Source organism: Marmota monax, unplaced genomic scaffold, assembly GCF_021218885.2.
Source record: "Marmota monax isolate L192 unplaced genomic scaffold, Marmota_monax_Labrador192_F-V1.1 WCK01_AAM20220418_F8-fsc00035, whole genome shotgun sequence".
Classification (NCBI taxonomy): Eukaryota; Metazoa; Chordata; class Mammalia; order Rodentia; family Sciuridae; genus Marmota; species Marmota monax.
Window position 1 is genome coordinate 13962501 of NW_026691961.1, and position 16854 is coordinate 13979354.

A 16854-nucleotide genomic window follows, 5' to 3' on the forward strand; every position below is an offset into this window, starting at 1 on the left:
TCTGGAACTCATTCCTCCCAACTTTGACACCTCTCCGGCCCCACCCACGGCCCCCTCTCTATGACCTTGGCTTGTTGAGACCAGGTCTGAGCAAGGTCATGTGGCATTTGTCCTTCTGAGCCAGTGGTGCCTCTTTCTAATCCATCCATGTGGCTCTCCAGGATGGCTGCAGCCAGGCCCCTTCCCAGGCCACAGCCTGAAGGCGCGGAGCTGGCAGGGCCAGGCAAAGGCACCACAGTCCCCACAAGCTGTCCCCACCGCTGCTTCTTTCCTGGAGTCGGGCCCTGGGTCCTGGCTGGAAACCACTGATCCCTTCAACTGACAAGCTGCTGAGAGTCCCTGCCCAGCACCCACCACCCGCAGAGTGGACACCTACCTCCGAAGAGGAAGAGGGTCCCAGTGAGCAGCAGGAGGAGGTAGGCTTGGAGGAGGAAGCTCAGAAACCCCGTCATCCCCCCGAAAACCATCAGGATCAGGCTGAGCGGCAGCAGAATCACAAACGTCCCGTGCATAGCTTGAGGAGAGAGACAGGGGACACGGGCAGCAGAGGTTACTAACATGCCCCGTCCCCCCAACACACAGCTCCTGAGCACCCACCACGGCCGCACCCGAAGCTGGGGAAGTGACCACCACTGCTTCTGATGACAATGACTCGGTGGCAGTGCCTCGTCCTCCTGCGCGGTGTGTGCCCTGAGCCCCGCCATCCGCCCTGGGAACCCCGAGGTGCTGTTATAGGACTCCTCACTTATCCCCCGGTGCCCACTCAGGAGCGGAGAAACCAAGATCCTGCCAGCGAGTGGAGTCCAGCCGTGAGCAGACTCCGCACACCAGAGTTGAGAGCCGGTGACCAACAGGGCTGCCCAGTAGCAAGGAGGCAGGCAACAGCGCCCCCGGCGGTCGCTGAGGGCAGCACGCGGCGGAGCGAGGAGCGGGTGCACAGAGCGCGGCAGGGTGGGACCAGGCGCCCGGGGGACCAGGGGGCGAGGGGCGGAGCCTGCCGGAGGCGGAGCCGTGGGCGGGGCCAGCCCGCAGGGGCCTTGGCCCTTCTCTCCCAGAGAGCCAGAGTCGTCACAGTTTGGGGCAGAGGACAGCGAAGTCCACGTAAGGGAACGGGCTTCTGCAGGACTGCCCTGGGTGCTGGTTGGAACTGACACCGCGCAGCTCCCAGGAAGGTCTTGAAAGGTCTTTGCCGATGCTTAAAGTTAAGGAGCGCAAGATGAGATCGTCCTGGATTCGAAGGTCCCTGCGTCGCAGGAGTGTCTCCTCGAAGAAAGACTGAAGACGCGGAGGAGGAGGGACAAGAGGTGGAGGCCGAGCCTGGAGGAGCCCAAAGCTAGCTCCGTCCTAGGCCATGGACTTTGTGGTGGCCCCAGGACACTAGGGCAAAGGACAAGGCAGGAAGTGGAGTGGCCCTTGGTGGGGGGAGCGGTGGTTGGACATCCCTCTTCATGACCAGATACCCAGCGGCTGGAGCCAGGGGTCAGCAGCAGGGGCTCAGCACACCGCCAAGGGAGGAGCCCTGCCACAGGCAGATCGTCACACAGGTGGCCTGGGACCCCTCACAACGGTGGCGTATGGGACTCTAGGGCCCCCGTGGTGTAATCCGGCCAGCGGGTTGGAACCGGGCCTGGGGAAGCCGTCAGGGTGGAGCCTGAGATAGAATTCCCCCCTTGGGACAGCAAGAGGACAGCAAGGTCAGCTGGCCAGACACAGGCTGCCACGGGGTTCTGCCGGCAAGACGCCATCGCCAGAGGCGGCCCCTGGACCTCGAGCTACAGGATGTGAGCCACAATAAGCTTCTTCATTAAAACCTACTGGACAGTGAGGGTTGTCAGGGGCAACAGAAAACGCACTGACCCGTCCACAGTAATAAAGATGGTGAAGATAGCCGTCCAGCCTCCACCACACCGCTCTGTCTTCAGGTCCCCAAAGAGCCACCAGCCTTGGCAGGTGGAGAAAACCAGGCTAAACTCCCTCCCAGGACCACCAGAGATGGCAGTACTGTCTCCGTGGCCTAAACGGCATGGCTGCCCTCCTTCCTCCTGTCCAAGGAAGAACCAGCGGCTCAGTGCAGCTGCTGAAGTGTGACCCTGGCCCCACAAGCTCAGGCTCCTGCGCGGCTCCATCCCCGTCAGCAGCTGAGAGATGGCATCATTTCTCATGTAGAAATTAATGAGGTTTCCAGGCCCCCCGGAGCTCCCCAGACACCCCTCGAGCCAACTTGTCCTACACATTCAATTAAATGTCTGGGTATGAACAGCTCCCCAGGGGAGGGTTGTACAATCTCCTGCAGAAATCTGGTCGAGCTCTGTGTGCATATGTGTGAAGTCATATTCTTTATTTTGTTTGGGTTTGTCTTTCTTTTTTTTCCAGAATCGCAGTCGTGGAACATGAATATCGATTCCAAGTTTTGTTCTACTGCAAACTGCACCGGTCTCAAACCACATCTCAGAATGTGCTTAGAGTGTGGATGTGGCAGAGTGACAGATTTCTGGGAACTGGGATATTTGGATGGTGCTGGGATATCATTGTGGGGTTGGAGTGAGGGTGATCAGTCAAAAGACCACTTAATAGGGCATACAAGCTGTGTGACTGTGGACGAACGACTAGACCACTCTGCGCCTCATGGGTTAGATGAGAACTCCTGCCTGCCGACTGCCGAGGACTTATTAAATTCAGCAGACACACAGAGCTCAGCACACAAAAACGCATAAGTCACAGAGAGTTGCTCCCTTGTGGCTATGTAGACAGAGCACACACAGGGCTTATCACCCAAACCAAACACTCTGAGAGCCAGATAATCACCGGCAGTCACTAAGCCATCTACCATGACCGCAGCATACACCAGGAGCAGTCAGGGCCAACCAGGACAGCGGGTCAGGCCTGTGTCCACCCCTGTGTTTAGCAAACACCCAACACCTGCTGCCTACAATCGCCAAGCTCCGGCAGCTTCCAGCCACGGCCGAGGCAGGTTATGACCCAAGTTTGCAACCCTGTCTCCAGGCTTCCAGGGATGGAAACGGGTCAAAGAGCCCCTCCGGTGCAGCGCTTCCAGCCAAGCCCAGGTGCAGGGTGGCCCCGGGGACCCACAGGAAGCATGGAAACCTCTGAACTCCTAGGAAGACAGGGATTCTGTAACCCGGGGCTGAGCCCCAGGCCTGGGAGGGCTCTGGGCCCATAGCCAGCCACGGGGTCCTAGATGTGACCTCCAAGAGCTGCACCACCTGACAAGGTCATGGGGCATGACCCAGGAAGCCAGGCAAGGCCACATCACAGGCAAATCAAGGCCTGCTGGCCTCTCAGAGGCCAAAGCCCCTCCCCAGCACAGGGGCTGGCTGCCTGGTCCTGCTCGGTCTCCCTCCCTACAGACAGGCTGTTTGTCCCCACTTCTGACACTGCCCAGTCAGACCAAACCCTGCTTCCTTGGACCCTCCCAAAACCACCCATCAAATCCCTGGTCCTGTTGGTCCCTCTAAAAACCTGTGTCTGAGGCGCCCAGAGTCCTCGTGGTGCGTGTCGACCTGGTTGCAATGAGCAGTGAGCCACTTGTCCAGCTACAGATGGTCCCTGGGGGTCTGAGGCTGAGGGCACCAGCAGGGCCAAGGGCTGTCCCAGGCACTAGGAGGGGAGGGCGCGATGGAGTCAGGCAGGGCAGGAGGAACCCAAGGCCAGAGACCCAGAGCTTTCTTCCTCGTGGTTCATTTCCTGGGGAGCCGACAACGTGCACAGTCTGCAAACTGGAAAGGTCCAAGAGCCGAGCCAGAGGGCCGGGCAGGGATGACAGGGAGAGCAGCGGACTCGGAAGCAAGAATCCCGACTCCTGGACTCCAGTCTCATGCCGTTCCCTGTTGGTGGTCTTGGGAGGAAAGGGTCCTGGACCTGAGACCAGCAGACACACCTCCTCACCCGGGGCCTTGGGGACAGGGGGCCTGGCAGGGGCCTATTCTATGATAATGAGGCTGCCGCTATAAACTGGGCGGCTAGCAGGCAACAGGAACTTACTCCCTCACAGTCCCAAAGGCTCCAGGGAACGCCTCCCTTGCCTCTTCCACTTTCCTGTGGCTTCAGGGACCCTGGACCCGCCTGGGCCTGTGGCCACACCACTGCAGTCTCCACTTCCTCTTCTCTCCTCTCCGTATAAGGACCCTTGTCGTTAGATTTAGGGCCCGCCCAGAGCATCCAAGATGATCTCGTCTCCAGATCCCCGAGTGCCTCTGCAGAGCGCTTCTTCCAAATAAGGTTCTGGGGCTGAGGATGTGGGCACATCTGGTTGCAGGTGGCACCATGTCCCTCCCCACTGTCTTGTATGGTATACAGCAGGAGCCTCATAAGCGGCACAGGAGATGACAGCTGTGGTTATTATACAGGATTGATAATATGAAATGCCAACAGGCGTCTCATCAAGGTCAACGTGGATGCCCAAGTGAGGGCATCTTTTCAGTTCAAAAACGCTCTGCTGCAGTAAGTCAGGGGCAAGCGACCCACGAGGAACAGAAACGAGACGCTCCTGCCAGGGGACATCTGTGTTTCCCTGTGACCAACACGTCGTGCCCATCAGCCTTTCACCACTGTGACCAAAACACCTACAAGAACAACTCAGGGAGGAGGGGGAGGTTTATTTTGGCTCAGTTTCAGAGATTTCGCCCGTGGTCCTCTGGCTCCAGCGCTGGCCCAAGGTGAGGCAGATCGCCGTGGCGGAAGGTCGTGGTGGGGGAGGATGCGCAGCTCCTAGCAGAACCAGAGCCATCCAAGCCCTGGCAGAAGAAAGGCTCCAGAACCAGCCGCCAAAGGGCCGCCACACCACCGACTTTGACTCCACGTGTCACCGTGACTTGGGGACTCCAGGGAGGTTCAGAAACACATGGTCCTATGGGGCCGGGAGGGGCGTGGCTTTTTAAATGTTGGTGAATAGTTGCCCCTGAGTCTGTCTTGAGGACAGGGCTGTCCTTCGCTGCCTTCATGGTCTCCGTGATGCACCGTGACATGGAAAGAGCAGGATTCGGCAAAGTCCCGCATTCGAATCCTGACTCCGCCTCCCACTGAGCACAGCACCATCTCTGCAAAGCCCGGTTTCCTCACCTGTCGACTGGACCCTGGACGCTGGCCTGGCGGAGCCACGGTGAGCACTGCACCGAGGACAAGCGAGCGTTCCTTCCTTCCCTCTCATCCTGCCGACTCCACCAGGAACAAGCTTTAATTCCCATTCACAGACTGAGACCCCAGGTACCCAGGCCACCTGCCCACGTGCTGTGAAGGGCCCTCTGAAATCCACGGCAAAGCGGGTTGGCAGAGAGGGTCGTGGGGCTGCAGAAAGGGGCACTCAGCCAAGCTGGGGGTGGGGGCGAGGAAAGAGGGGAAGCGTCCCGGCTGAGACCCGAGGTAAGGGCAGGAGGCGTGAACTGGGCTCAGAGGTGGACGGGTGGGCACAGAAGACAACACAGATTGCCACCGTCCAGGAGCGGGAGGCACTGGGAGCAACGTGACCTCAGCTCCTGCGGCTGGAGGGGTGGTGGGAGGCACAGGGGGTCCCTGGGCCTGCTGATGAGAAGCCCCGCGCAGGCAGCCCTCTTGGGGGCTTTTACCCCATGTGAAACCTTCCTAGAGAAACTTCAGATGAGACCCAGTTGACCAACACCAGCTCCGCCCCTCCCTCCCCTTACAGAGCGGCCTCTGAGGACGGCTTGGTGCGGACTCGCCCGGCTTGTTTCTGTGTTCTGTCTATTTCCTATATGTCGACATGTTTTCCTAATTCTATACCCACGCTCGGTCGTGCGTTAACTTAGCTGAAAACAGGAAAGTTGGCCCTCCTTTGCCTCGGTCATAATTGATAGTATTTCTTTGTCTTAATGGCACACAAAATAAAGGGGCATCTTAAAGTTTTGTTAAATACCATAGAAAAGTTATATAACATGGCTTCCTCGGGGAGGGATAATAAATGCCTACAACCTCTGTAACCTGCTTGCAATATTCCACGTCTTGGGGTTCTACCCTGTTAGCCTTGTCTTACTGGCTGTATAATATTTCTTAAAATGATTAACACACACACACATATACACACACACACACACACAAGTGTCATCCAGGGGCACCAAGGCTGTATCTTATTGTTTCTTATATGGCACAGTAACTTCTCAGGAGTCTCACGTGGAAAACACTAGAAGTAGAATTATATAAAATAATTCTTGGTCTTAGTTTTCCACAGATACTCCAGACAGCCAGCCTGAAGCACAGGCCTCTGGCCCGGGGACCCGCCCCCCTCCCTCCACCCTTCCCGCCTGCAGCATTCCCTCCCAGCCCAGACAGCCTCTTAACTCCGCACGACATGTCCCCGGTCCCTTGTCTGTTTCTGTCCCCCACCACTTCCCCTCTGGAGCTGCACCCAGCACCGTGGGAGGGCTGATTTCAATTTTCCATGCTACTGCATCAGCCCAGCACCCGCAAGACTAGAAACCCAGACTGGTAATTCCTAACTTCCTGCTCAGAGGCCAGCCAGGCCAGCCTGCTGACCTGGGTCCAGCTTCAGCCACAGGTGCACTGTGCTGGGCCAAGCGTTTGACCCCTCTGGTCCAATCCAACCAGCCTGGTCATCCTCATGGGATCTCGGGAGGTGCAGCTGAGGAGGGACCTGGAAAGACCAGGGCGCCCCTGAGAAGCACTTTGGGCCACACTGTCCAGGAATGCCAGCCTCCTGGGGGTGCCTGGAACCCACCGGCTCAGCCCTGCCTCCGCCCTGCCTCCGGGATGTCCCTGCCAGCCATCTTTGTAATGCGCATCTCTGCTCCCAGTGGGAAGGAGGCAGTGTGAGGTAGCAGGACTCTGAACCAGAATAAAGCAGGCACGAAGCTCCTCTTCGGGGCTGCCAAGGCCTCCGATCTTAATGTACACAGAGCACACTGAGAGGAAACTCAGCGTAGCATTGCTCTAACAAGGTAGAAGCAAACAGTGTTCGAATCCCAGATCTGCCAGTTTTGCTGTGCAAACTTACGTAACTGATCTAACTGATCTGTGTCTCGGTTTCCTCACCAGCAAAGTTGGGGATGATAAGGGTACTACTGCCTGTTGCAAAGATTAAACGAGCTGATGGACACATGAGAGAGCTCAGAGCCATGTTTGACAAACAGCCACGGGTCCCCTGTTCTGTTCAGCCAGCCAGCCCAGTGCTGGGGGGGGGGTAGGGGAGGTAAATAACTCAGTAAGTAAATGAGTCTGGTGGGTCTGTGATCACTAGCTCCATTTTACAGATGAAAACCTTGAGGTTCAGAGAGGTAACATGATTCCAAGCAGAAAGAGGCAATAATTGAGCTCCTACTGTGTGCATCCTGGGGTGCTTTGCATGTGTGATCTCATTTCTTCCCAGAAAAGCCTTTTTATGGAACCAGCTGACCCATAAGAAGTCACAGGGCTGGCTGAGTGGAGGGCAGGGGACCCCAGGCCCCATCCCTCATCAGCTATAGGCTGGTCCATCCCTGTGGTTACAGGTGGGCACTGCCTCAGCCTGGCCAATCAGCACACCCCATCCTCTTGGCTACAGTGATTGGCTCAGCACCAAGCATGTGACCCACCTGCTCCAATGAAAGGCTGGCTGGAAGTGTGCGAAGCTGCTGAGACGAGGGGCTGAAGAGAGGCAGCCCACAGAGGCAAGGGGAGAGGGGTTGGATGGTGGTGGGCTCAGCCTTTCCCTTGCCTGGGCTCCTAGCTCCTCTTCTTTAAACTAGTGACCTTGAGTTTCTGTCCCCTGCTGGCTGGGGAGCCTGGCTCCACTCCACACACCGTGCTGAGCTGGAAGAAATCCCAGCCACCCCACACCCTCTGGTCCCTGGCCAAGGAGCCAAACCCATGGCTCCCCAGAGCTCCCCGCAACCCCGAGCAAGGGGGATCCTGCTGACAGGGAACCGTCCCTTGGGAACCCGGCTCTGCCACCTGACAGAAATCGCTGAGCGCGTGGGGCACACTGATCGCGCCCCTGATGTTCCTGCTCAGCTTCCCGCACCACCAGGTCCGACAGAGTCAGGGAGGCCAGGCGGGTTTGCCCAGCAGCTCTCTGTGGGCCTGCTTGGGTTCTTGGAGGAAGGAGATCAAGGTTTGTTCCCATACACACACACCCCCCCCCCCAGGATTGCCCAGGAGGTGACGCAGAGCAGTGACGCTCATCAGCGCTTGGCCTCTCTGGCCTCCGCAGCAGCTCCTCGAAGGAGCCTTTATGTAAAAGCCTTCACGTAATGAAAGAACTTGGACCAAACTCAAAACGCATTGAGGGAAGAAGAGATTCCAGGGGGAAAAGCTCTCTCTGGGGGTGATTTTCAATGAACTTGCGGTCTGAAGGGGCAGCTTGCCCTCCTTCTTGGAGGAGACACGGCAATAACAGCAGTGCTGCTCGTGGCCACATGTGGAGGCCGGCCGCGCACTGCCCTAGGTCTTTAAAGGTGCTCTCCAGTGCCATCCTCACAGAAGCCTCAGGAGGGAGATCGACAGTGGCCTTCATTTTGCCCGTGAGGGAGCTGGGGCTCAGGGGTGTCGGGACATTCAAGGCCAGCTGGCTAGCTGGTGGTGACGCCCAGATGATGAGACCTACATCTGAGGGCGAATGGACGTGGAGCCTCTCCACGTGACTTCTGCCTGTGTCTCAGAATCCTGGAGAGCAGGCTTGTTGCATTTCCAAGTTTGAAAAGGAAGCCAGCCCCGTGCCAAGGACAGCTAGCCATGCAACCTACCCCTCCCTGGGACATGGTGGCTACATGACAGCACCCAGCCTGCCAGAGGGTCAGCACTCCATGGTGTAACTGCAGCTAAGAAGAGAGAACTGACACCTACTGAGCTCTTGGCCTGTGTCCGTCACCTCACTCCTTCGTGTGACCTGGAGCTCCCAGTGCAACCCCAGCACCACACAAGGTCCTGGTGACGTTCATCTTTTCATGCATTTTCGTTCTTATGGAATCCTGGCCACACCCCTCAGGGTTTTGATGGCTCATTTTGATCAAGATGGAAAATGAGGCTCAGAGAGGTTATTAAGACACCGATTTCAGGGCCAGTCAGGCTCCTGTGAGGGTCCGAGCCGGATGAACCCTCATCTCCCTTACTTCAAATACAGGATGATGCTAGAAACCGTGCCCCAAGAACACCCAGAGTTCCACCCCATGCATCTGGATCGCAAGAGAAGTGCATGGTGTCCCCACCTGTCCTCTATCTTCCACAGCCCAGGCATCTGGGAGGTGTCCCCTCCAAGGGGCCTTACACAGAGGGGTGCTGGGGGTCACACAGATCTCACAAGAGCCAGTTCTGGGAACTTTTTTAGCCAGGTACTGCTTGCTGTGTTGCAGCCTGAAATTCACCACAGGTGAAGTATTTATGCCACAGTAATTGGCAAAGCTGCAATCCAGGGGCTTTTCGAAAATTATTATTTCCCAGAGAGCCAGTTGTTAAATAGTTCTTATGTGTGTTCAGCAAACTCATGACCACACTATGCCAGGTCCTGGGTTAAGTGTCAAGAATGCACAACTAGACTCCATCCCTGACCTCAGGGGTCCACGGTCTACTGAGGGAGGCAGATTCTATCTGAAAAATGCCACACACCTGTGCAATGGGTAGGAGTCAGCTGGCAGGGCGGGAGCAGGGAGACGCTGGGTGCAGGGGACAATGCATTCCAAGTTTTGTGACTGGGAAGGGTGGCATGCTCCAGGAAGTGGCCCAGGGCCACTGTGGCTGAAGAGGGACCCTGCCCGGCTTCTTTATTCTGAGTCCCATCCTCAAGCCTCAGTAGCTGTACCTGAGGCTCTCCATGCTGTTCAGGGTCTGGGGGTCCCCGTCCTCCTTTCCTCATCAGATCCTGTCCAGGCCGCCTCCCTTGGCCTCGATTCCTCACTGGAACCGTGAACACGTAAGTGGAGCTAATGACATCATAGGCGGGTGCAGGAACCAGAGAGAGACAGAGGGGAGGTCCTGAAGCGCCTGCTGGTCCCAAGCCTCCTTCATGGAGCGGAGCTCGCTCTCCTCCTCCTTTGCCAGTCTGGCCCCCTACTGAGCGCCATGCATGGGCTTCGCACTGGAGAGCCAGCCACCAAAGGCAGACAGGATGGCCCGGGGGAGGGCTGCTGCTGACTCCTCATCAGGTGCTGAGCACCCCACCACGGCCAGGCCAGCCCCGGCTCTGGGATAAGAACTCTCCGTCCACGTTCGGCTCGCAGGCTGGTTTAGGTGCCTGCTTGGGCTTCCCATGCCCCTTCACGCTGCTCGCCATTCCAAAAGAAAACTACATCGCCACCTCTCTCTTCCCAGCTAGTCCTGAGCGCCTGTAGCACATGGACTGAATCTTAACCCTCCATCAGCAAGGTGCCAGGCACATAGAATCCACCAGTCAGTGTTGACGACTGAACCCTAACCACACATTGCAGACAGAGCGGCAGAGTCCAGCTTCCTGGTCTTAACCTACTCCCTTCTCAAGCCACCCCAGCTGCCAGCTCTGCAGTCCCACTGTTTGCAGAAAGGCTCCAGAGCTGAGCTTGGGCAGGGGCTGCTCCCCCTCCAACCTACCTCCCCGCTGTACTCACTGAGAAGTTGCTTGCTGGAGTCGCTGACTGTCACATTCTCCTGCCAGAAGGGGTTCATCAGCGGGGTGCACGAGCTCTGCACTGGATGGGACACAGGAATCAGCGACCAAGCTGACCAGCCCAGGGCTTGGTCCCTGCAGTCGCCCTGGATGCTCCCCCGGGAGGGCAGGAGGAGGGCTGGGGCAGCTCCAGCAAGAATTTCGAGCCCGGGCCCTTGACCCACCTTCCCCGGCTCCCCTAGACCTTGCCTTGGGGGGTTGGGGCTGGAGCAGGGGTTCGCGCTCAACAACAGATCCCAGTGAGCCGGGGCCCTCGCAGGGGGCGTTTGCGACCACCGCCCGGGGCCCTGGTGCGCCTTACCCCGGCAAGTCCGCCAGAGCCCGGAGTGCGAGCTCAGAGACTCGGGCTGGCTGCGGTTGGCTGTCCCCAGCGGGTCCTGCGCGCCGGGGCCGCTTCTCTCCAGCCGCTCGGTGTCAATGATGTACCAGAAGTCGGTGCCGATGGCGGCCGCCAGCAGCACGAAGCTGAGCGCCCCGGTGAGCGCCGCCGAGCCGGCCAGCGCGCCCAGGCGCACCCGCATCGCCAGCTCCGACCCCACCGCGTCCCTGCGGCCCCTCTGCGCTGCCAGCGCCCGCCGCCCGCCGCCCGCCGCGAGCTCCCGGCTCCAGCCCACCCTCCCCGCCGGACCCGAGCCCGACCGCGACCCGGACCCGGCTCCGCCCTCGCACCCTCACCTGCCGCCAGGCTCACACCTGCTCCGCCCTCGGACGCCCCCTCGCCGGCGCTCAGACCCCCGGCCCCTGCTCCGCGGGCTCGTCCCTCCCCACCTCCACCTGCCGGCCTCCGCGCTCCGATCTCGGATCCCCAGCGCCTCACTTTCCCCCCCCGGACCGCGCGCCCTCCGCTCCGCCAGCCCCCAGCGCCCCACTCCGCCCGCCCCCGGCCTCCCGTCCCCGCCGCCTCGCTCCCCGCTTCCAACCCTTTACTCCAGGGAGTTTCCCGCCCACCCCGCTCGGAGCTCTGGCTCCGCCCGAGGACCGAGCGGAGGCCACGCCGCCTGGACGTGGGCGGTGCCCCGCAGGCACCACGGGGATCGTGGGAGGGAGCGGGAAGGGGCGCGCGGGCCCCAGGGTCCCGCCAGGGTTTGCAGACGCTCTGCAAGGGCGCCCCCGTCCAGCTCCAACTACCCTGCTTCCAAAACCCACCTGGAGCGGTCTCTCCGGGCTGCTAAGAGGGAAAGGCAGGTTCGTGTTTTATAAAAGTTCAATGAAGCAACAGGGTAGCCCCGATTCTCTAAATCTGTCGTCTCTGCCGCCAAAGTCCCTTCATTATCATAGCCACCACCACCACCATCTCCATCACCACCACGACCACCACCACCATCACTAACCATCACCACCACCATCTCCATCACCACCACCACCACCATCACCATCACCACCACGACCACCACCACCATCACCATCACCACCATCACTAACCATCACCACCACCATCTCCATCACCACCACGACCACCATGACTAACCATCTCCATCACCACCACGACCACCACCACCATCACCATCACCACCATCACTAAACCATCACCACCACCATCTCCATCACCACCACGACCACCACCACCATCACTAACCATCACCACCACCATCTCCATCACCACCACCACCACCACCATCACTAAACCACCACTATCTCCATCACCACCACCAACATCACTAACCATCACCACCACCATCTCCATCACCACCATCTCCATCACCACCATCACTAAACCACCACTATCTCCATCACCACCACCACCATCACTAACCATCACCACCACCATCTCCATCACCACCACCACCATCACCACCACCACCATCACTAACCATCACCACCACCATCTCCATCACCACCACCATCTCCATCACCACCACGACCACCACCATCTCCATCACCACCACCACCACCACCACCATCACTAAACGTCACCACCACAGGACACCTCCACCTCCCAGCTACCACCGTCCCAGCCCTCACTACCCCCCATCATCACCATCTCCTCAGTGCCACCATGGCCATTCTCTTCTTATCAACCCTAATGTCCCTATCATTCCACCATCTTCTTCACCAGCATAAAACCTTCATTCCTTTAAGGAATACTTCTTGAGCCTTCTAGCGCCTGACACTGGGGCTCATGTTAAGAATGTAGCCGTGAACAACCCCCACCCCCGGCAAGGCCTGTCCTGACAAGTGTTTGGTGCAGCTGTCCCGCCTTTTTCAAATTCTCATCCTTTTTCAAAATTCTCATACTTGTGTGGCACAGAGGGGTGAAAGAGGAGGATTCCAGAGGCCAGGAGTTGGCCAGCCTCGGGGGCTGCAGTGAAGCCCCTTGAAGGCTGCCCTTTTGACTGGGAGGTCAGAGTCTTGGCCTATCGTGACATTTTTTCCTCCCCACTACTGGGATCTGAGCCCGCGGGCACTCTGCCACTGAACTCTTCCCCAGCCCTTTTCATTTTTTGTTCTGAGACAGGATCTTACTAAGTGGCTGGGGCTGGTTTTGAACTTGGGATCCTCCTGCCTCAGCCTCCCCAGTCGCTGGGATTACAGGTGTGCACCACTGACCAGATACTGCATGACACATTCTTAAGGAACCGTCATTAGAAGATCCAAAAGTTGCTGAGCTCTGCTTGGGTCGGGGAGAGAATCCCTAAGCAAACTTGGAGCTGTCTAAGCACCCAGGGGAAGGGACAGAGGGAGGCTCAGCTGGCCGCTCTGTGGAAGTGACCTGGATGCTGAGGCTGAAGGACATAGCTTCTGAGAGGGGGGAAACCAGGCTAGGGCATGGAGTGGGGGAGTGAGTAGAGGAACAGACCTGGACTCCAGGACGGAGTTTGGATTTCAGCGCAAACCACTAAATGGACTTGAGCAGGGAACTGAAATGCTCCTACTCGTGTTTTTAAAAACCTCCATCCCTCTGGGGGCTCACTGTGCAGCACAGAATGGAGGGAAACGAGGGAAGCCGGAGGCCCGTGATCATGGTCAGGGGCTTGGGCTGGGGTGGCGGCGTGCCCAGCCAGGGGGGGTGAAAGGTTTTCTTTAACTGCTGGAGTCGCGTTGACGGGATGGGGTGGTGGACTGCAGGGAGGACTCTCCTGCCTGTCGCTGGACTCTTCCAACACCATCACGTCTTCCTCCTTGTTACTCATCCTCATCATGGAGTGGGTGTCAGCAAGGGACAGAACTGTCACCAGCAAGACCACAGCCCGCTGATTCTGCACACCACACGCTCCGTCACCCCTTGACCAGTATCCTGCAGGAGATGGGCGGTTCCCTGGCAGCTGCTACTCACTCACTCACTGCTTTTCTTCCACCTTCTCACTGTGACCTCGACCTCCATTCGCAGCACCGCCTAAGCCACGCCCACGCCACGCCCACGCCGTCAGCTCCGCAGATGGAGGTGAAACTCGCCTGGGGCCTGCTGCTGCCTGAGCATCTCTCTCCTCTCTCTCTCTCTCTCTCTGCTCGCTGTTGCTCTACTCTTGCTTGACTTCATTCTTGGAGCTCACTGTCGCGGAGCCAGAGATGCTACTTTGCACAGTCTGCCAAGTTCCACAGAAAGAACCTTTTCTCCATGGTGCCAGGCAGACTTCCAGAAATAAAGCTCACTGACCTGTCTTTGGCCATCTCTGAACCCGTCTCTATGGTTCAGAAGGATAGAATGTGCAGAAATTGACCAAACCTGGGTCGCGGGCTGGTCCTAGAGCCAGAGTAGGACGCGGCACTCCTGCCCTAACCCTCTGAGCTAAGTGGTGTCATGGCTGACAGACGGAGCAAGTAAAATCACCCGATGCCCAGCCATATTCGAATTTCAGATAAATAATGGATCATTTTTAGCGTAAGTATGTCCCATGTGATATTTGAGATATACTTACCCTAAAAAAATGTTTGCACTGTTTCTCTGAAGTTCACATGTAACTGGGTATTCTGTATTTTATCTGGCAAACCTAGTTGGCTCCATAAAGGAAGGTCAAGGTGCCTTTACCAAAGCCACGCGAATGGACAATGGTAGGCAGAGCCAGGAGACACCCCTACACCCAGCACGGGCACATCAGTCACTGGGTCCTCATTCCTCACCAGAAGAGATTCCTCGCCTACCTAAGGGTCCTCATTGCAGCTCCTGTGCAAAGAAGACCCTGTAGGTTTTGAGAATTCTGTTTTTCCTGAGGATTTTAATATGATCTACTTGAATTGTGCTCAGTCACTCTATAAAGGACAGAAAGGAATGATTTTAAGGATCTGGGGAGGGGAGGATCCCATCTACGTCGTGGGATATCTTACCCCGCCAGTCAACCCAAGCGGCCCATAACCCTGAAGCTCTGGAGGCAGGACCCGCGCCAGCCGCAGCCCAGGGGAGGCAAGCTGGGCGGGCACCAGGGAGAGGTGGGGACACCTTCCGCAGGCTGGGATTCGCCTCTGACAGCCGTGGGGCCCGGGGACTGCCTTGTTCCTCTGAGCCTCGGCTCCCTCAGCTGTAAACGGGGTCACTTGTTCCTACCAACCCCAGGACAGCAGCACGAAGGCAGGATGAAATGACGAGGTGATGTCCTCCGCGACCTGTGAGCAGTCGTGTGGACGTGACCATTAAAATAGGGTCTCCCATCCCGTGCACCTCCCGGAGCCTCGGCTTCCCTCTTTGTGAAGTGGTGATTGGCAGGTCCCTCGGTCAGGCGGTCCTCTCTCCTGACTGTAGCGCAGTCGCCCGGTCATTGGCTCAGGGCCCCCCAGTCCAGTATGACCTCATCTGAGCTAGTCGGAGCGTGAAGACCCTACTTCCAAGGAAGTTCTCATTCTGAGGCTCTGGGTGACCCTGGGTGACCTGTTCTGCCCAGCACAGCCATCATCCTCACTCAGACATTATGATAGACACTATCAAAAGGTTCATCAACACCATTCTGATCCATCTCCCCCTTTCACATTTTTAGACACATTCCAGCTGGTGATGGCCATGTGACATAATTTTGATCAATGAGGTAGAAACAAAACCTGTAAGAAGGACTTCCACAAGAAAAAAATACAAGATTTGGGAGAAGGTTTTGGGTTCACCTGGAGTGTAAGTGTGATTTCTGGAAGTACAGTGGCCATTTTGTAACCATGAGGATAAACCTCCTTGTCAGTGGCAAAAAATACAATGCTATAGAAAGCCTGAGTCCCTTATAGCGTCATGGCCAGCTGCCCCATCCTTGAGAAGCCTGCCTCCAAAAGTCTTCTTAGAAGATAAAAATAAACCGGTATGTATTCAAGCCCCCATCTTAAGGTTGCCTGTTATTTGCAACTGAACACATTGTGAATTGAGTCAGACAGGGATTGCGCTAGCCTATCCAGCATGTCGTTGGCTCTGAGGTTAGAGCCAACAGGCTGTAGATGGGTGATACACATTGATTTAGTAAATGAGTTCTGCCCCAAAGAAGACCTCTTCTCGCAAGCACAGAGCTTATCTTGTGAGGCAGAACCCATCAGTGGCCAGCTGAGGACTTGAGACGTAGCTGGGGTATCTGCTCAGCTCTTAAGAACCCCGCACTGAGAGAAATGCCTGTTGATTGAATTTCACAAGGTCGCAATGTGCTGCTGGCCATCTGGACTCCAAAGACCCGAGCCCCTTATGACCATGTGGGTGCAGGAGCCTCCCGTCCATTAGAGTCGTCCAGAGGAGCCGGCTGCCACTCTCCCCGCCTCCGTGGAGTAGATCACTGAGTAAAGAGGGTCACTGACCCACGGGCCCCCTCTTCCCATTACGTGCCTGGCGCGCCTCCAGGAGAGGAAGCTGGCAGCTCTACCCACTCAGGACCTCCCCAAATTGGAATGGAGAGAAGCTGCTCTCAGGGGCCACGCGGCAGACAGGAGGGAGCTTAGACTGCAGCCAGCACACCCAGGACCCAGCAGCAGCTTGCCACCAGCCTGCTGAAAGACCCCCCAGGGGCTGCCCTTCTGTGAGCCTCAGTTTCCTCTTCCACAGAAGGGCAAAGTCGTCTTGCGCTGAGTCGTTACGACCTGCGGGTGCAGTTCCTTTCTCTTATACCAACCCTGAGAGAAGCCTGCTTGCTACCACCACAATGCACATGGGAACACGAGGGCTCAGGGAGGTTGAGTAAGTGGCTCAGTATCACACAGCGGTTAGGTGGAGGAGCCAGGATTCACACACAGGTTTGGCTGATCCCAGAGACACACTTTGAATGTGGATTGGTTTCAGGCCTTCGGGTAACAAGAGCCTAAAGCAAGACTAACATCTAAGAGATGATCAATATCTGATCAATATCTGTCATTGTAAT

At 57.3% G+C, this 16854-nt stretch overlaps 1 protein-coding gene across 3 annotated transcripts in view; it reads right to left on the reverse strand.

The window, feature by feature from the left end:
• The window catches only part of Tmem114 (transmembrane protein 114), a 13574-nt gene extending 2415 nt beyond the window's left edge, over positions 1–11159 (reverse strand). The window contains exons 1-3 of one of the 3 annotated variants that reach the window (XM_046445029.1): positions 10905–11159; positions 10545–10625; positions 377–514 (exon numbers count right to left, since the gene is read on the reverse strand). In XM_046445029.1, the coding sequence (XP_046300985.1) occupies positions 377–514; positions 10545–10625; positions 10905–11124 (439 nt within the window). In that variant the 5' untranslated portion in view covers positions 11125–11159. Of the gene's footprint in view, positions 1–376; positions 515–6332; positions 9885–10544; positions 10626–10904 lie in introns of those variants that run through there. The other 2 variants (XM_046445051.2, XM_046445039.1) reach the window with 2 other exon arrangements.
• Between the last annotated feature and the right edge of the window lie 5695 nt (positions 11160–16854).